General features: G+C 41.6%; 1 protein-coding gene across 1 annotated transcript; it reads right to left on the minus strand.

The window, feature by feature from the left end:
- Window positions 1-143: 143 nt before the first annotated feature.
- LOC106807310 (FIT family protein CG10671-like) lies at window positions 144-1,569 on the minus strand. Its single transcript, XM_014809619.1, has one exon. The coding sequence runs from the start codon at window positions 1,500-1,502 to the stop codon at window positions 585-587; it is 918 nt and encodes a 305-aa protein (XP_014665105.1). The 5' UTR covers window positions 1,503-1,569; the 3' UTR covers window positions 144-584.
- Window positions 1,570-3,942: the final 2,373 nt, after the last annotated feature.

A 3,942-nucleotide genomic window follows, 5' to 3' on the forward strand; every position in this document is an offset into this window, starting at 1 on the left:
CTCTCTCTCTCTCTCTCTCTCTCTCTCTCTCTCTCTCTCTCTCTCTCTCTCTCTCTCTCGCTCTCTCTCACTTTATACATTTTAACACCACGTCTTTCAGTCGCTAACAATCTTCAAATGTCAAATGCTTATAACTCTCCTCCTGCAGATATCAAAACTAGTTTATTTCAAACTATCAAACTTTCCAACTATCAAACTATCAAAACAATCCACCGCAGTCCACCACAGTCATGCAAACGAGAATTACACTTTTCTCAGAACTCATTACTAATGTAACATGACTCTGCATCTACAGCCAAGTACCCAATAGCAGACTGTCATTCTCTTTATCGTAAGCAATGCCTATATATAGTACAGTATGTATAGCGCACGTGTGCAATTCTTTATCCTTGGGACATCTGAAGGTACATACACGTACATACACATACGGGTATGTTGTACGCACATATATATAGAAGACACACTGATGGAAAAGTACATGTATGGAGGCGTGGCCACCCCCACAGACACTAGAGTTAGCAACCGAGGTGCACTCCCCAATGACGGCTCCACTTCGTCTTTTTTTTATGGCTGCTATAGTGAAGTCACAGCCTCTGGCGGCGGCTCGGTAAACTTTGATCCGGCACGTAGCGGAACGCCCCCTGGCCGGGTAACCCGGGTGAAACGTCGATCTTGTACCACAGCCGGTAGGTGACGAACCAGCAGATTATCGCCGCAGCGAGGGCGGCCATCTTTTGCGCGACGGAGTGGAAATAAAGCGTGGTGGCGAGCAGCATTGTGTCCCAGAGAAGGCAGAGCAGTGCCATCGTGAGGAAGCTCGCCTTGATGTAGGGAGTGAGGCGTGGGTGCGCCTCGCGAAGCCGCGCGAGCTCGCTGCCCGTCAGGTGGCCCAACCGTTCGTCGACGTCGTTGTCGCCGCGCAGCAGCATCGTGCCGACGCGGTCCCAGTGCGCGAACGCGCGCGACTCTTCGGCTAGCAGCAGCGCGCAGTACGCCATCATGAACACGTGACCCGAAATGTCGAAACCCAGCCAAGCGTGGCCCGCCGTGCGGCACGCGTCCGCCGTATCCACGGCGACGCTCGCGGTTATGCAGAAGCCCGTCAGCGTGTTTATCGTGACGAAGCTCGAGGTGCAGACGTACCAGACGACGGTGGCGACGACGAGGCGCGACAGGTGCAGAAAGACAAGCTGTCGGTTTCCGCAGGTGTACACGTAGCTGGTCATGGCGATGAAAGCAGCGAGCAGTGCACCGGTCCAGCCCCAGCAGAGCTTGACGAAGTAAACATTGAAGACGTTATCCTTGCGCGAGAAGTACGTCCGTGGTACGACGAATATGTCACCGATAACAGAGCCGAGCAGGCAGACGACCAAGTAGACACATACTTTTATTTCCGGTTTCACGAAGAGAACCTTTTTGCAGAAAAACAGAACAATGACGACCAGAAAGCCGCGGAGACCAAGCGGTTTTGGTAGCGTCTTTTTTCCTTCTCGACTAGACATCGTTTCTGCGATATTGGCTGGCTTATCTCCCCGCTTATATTTCGTGGAACTGGACGTGGAGGCCGCCATGTTTACGATCGCTGCGAGTGCATGCGAACGAAAAGACGAATCAATATGGCGGGCGTAGTTACGCATTGAGTTAGCGTATGAGCTAAGCAGCTAATATTAAAAAATCGGTTTTGGAAAAGCCATGATAGCTTTATTGTGAAAGTAAATATATAATACATTAACCACTTGATTTAACGTGTTTAATGACAAGCCATGTTTTAGAGCAATTCTTTAACACAGAGAAAATAATGTTGCAATGAACACCGCAACATCTGGACAGGAAAAGAGGCCAGGGGTCGACAGCTCAAATAAACCTAATTAAAATTTGTAAAAGAAATATCGTTAAACAATTATTTGACGCATATGCATTATTTATGATACCGTACATATATGGACGGGATTAAGTTAGTAAATAGATTTGGAGTGTTTTTATACTTGAATTTAATGCAGAAAATAAAAGCGTATAACTCAAGGTAGAGTGCACATTGAACGGTCACGTAAAGTTACAGCTAATTAATGTTTCATTTAAAACGATCATCTTACAAGTAAATCAAAAAATAAATAAATGAAGAGAAATTTAGACTAACCTGTCGGTGTACTGATTACTTCAGCATAAAAATTATTAGGAGCTCCTGCTGTTATAGGCTACGTATAACACAGTAAATCATGACTTGCAAATGTGCGCCCACCATCTTCAGATTCGCGATATAATGGAATGTTCAAACGGTCTCACAAAACGAGCGCACGTAGTTACGTGACGCTAAATATTTATACTGGTACCTATATCTCGAAATGTATTCATAGAGAATTAGAGCACAAATTGCGCGCTATGTTTGTTGACATAGGTAAATGGTCTATTTGAAATGCAGATCGGTGCACAGAATGTTGCTGAACGATGGAAAGAATGTTGTGCGAGTGTTCTATGACATGTTAGCCTTCTACATATACATTTTGTGTTATGCAAAGAGTACCGGCAAGTATCAGAACGGGTGAGGAAATATGAAAACGGTTGGTAAAAACATGAGAAATTCTCGCTTTAAGGCATATTTAATTTTAACTCATAATTATTAAAACTGCATTATTCCCAACTTCACTTGCACCGCAGGATGTTTTCGAGTTATGTGCAACGCATATATATATACATACATATATAAATACATGTATATATATATACGCACGCACGCACGCACGCACGCGCGCGCGCACAAATGGGCTTTGATGTAGAATCTCATAGAACAGTGTAGAACTAATCTGTACTCTCATAAGCTGATAATATAATGTACGATATGCTTTTATTTACCTTTAACATTACTATCACATTGTGCCTTGTTACATTATCAATATATATATATATATATCTAGGCATAGTCAGCTACGCTGAGGTAACAATTAAGAAGAAATTAATATTTTACGGTTTAAATACAATGCACGCAAGATAAAGTATTTGTAGATAACACTAGGTGTGTAGATAACAAGTTGTGACTATTGAATTGAACAGTAATTCTGCTTTGATAATTGGAACACCAAAAATATTCATACATGATAGTTTATTAAAAGTGTCCTATTGAAATATTGTGGAGCTATTAAAATTTTACAATCTTATAATAACATTAATTGTGTTGTGCATTATAATTATCATTGTGATGTTTAGCATAAAAGGCACTAAAGCAAGTTTCAACGTCAAACAATATATGCAGAGGGATAATTATCGGCGTATTCCGAGCATGAAAGCAAAATCCAGAAAAGCTCAACTAGAAATGCTATATCGATTTGGTTAACAGAAGCAATCTGTTATGGTTTTTGGCATTTCACATGCCAGCTCGAATTGGTTTACGTGTAAGCGCTCAATTCAGTGCTTTTATATTATACATGAATATTTGTACATGTGTAGACGCTCGTGCGCAGCTACGCATCAGCATTGGTTAAAATGCGCTGATAGATATATAGGCTATTTTGCAACTAAAGGTTTTTTGGATGTAAGCTAAACATGATTTTATGATGGGTCTGTTAAGCATGATGTATAGGCTGTTTTTCAATAAAAAAGTACTCTACACGGTACCTATGTTCACATACTATACATTGGTGATTTAAACTAATTTGTGAAAAAAATGGACATAAGCAGTTTTGCAAATAAGCTCTTCATTAAATAGGCGACTTTGCTGATTGGTGTTGATTTCTCTACGCTGCTGGATCTTCGTTGAATGTCACGTGGTTAGTGAAGCTTGGCATTGCAGTGAGAAATCTATAAACAGCGTAGCGAAGCAATATCTCGTCAATTTCAGTCAGGCATACGCTTAAATAGAAACACGTACACATCTATCTATCTATCTATCTATCTATCTATCTATCTATCTATCTATCTATCTATCTATCTATCTATCTATCTATCTAT

The sequence above is a fragment of the Priapulus caudatus genome, unplaced genomic scaffold, assembly GCF_000485595.1.
Source record: "Priapulus caudatus unplaced genomic scaffold, Priapulus_caudatus-5.0.1 Scaffold207, whole genome shotgun sequence".
In the NCBI taxonomy this organism is placed as follows: Eukaryota; Metazoa; Priapulida; class Priapulimorpha; order Priapulimorphida; family Priapulidae; genus Priapulus; species Priapulus caudatus.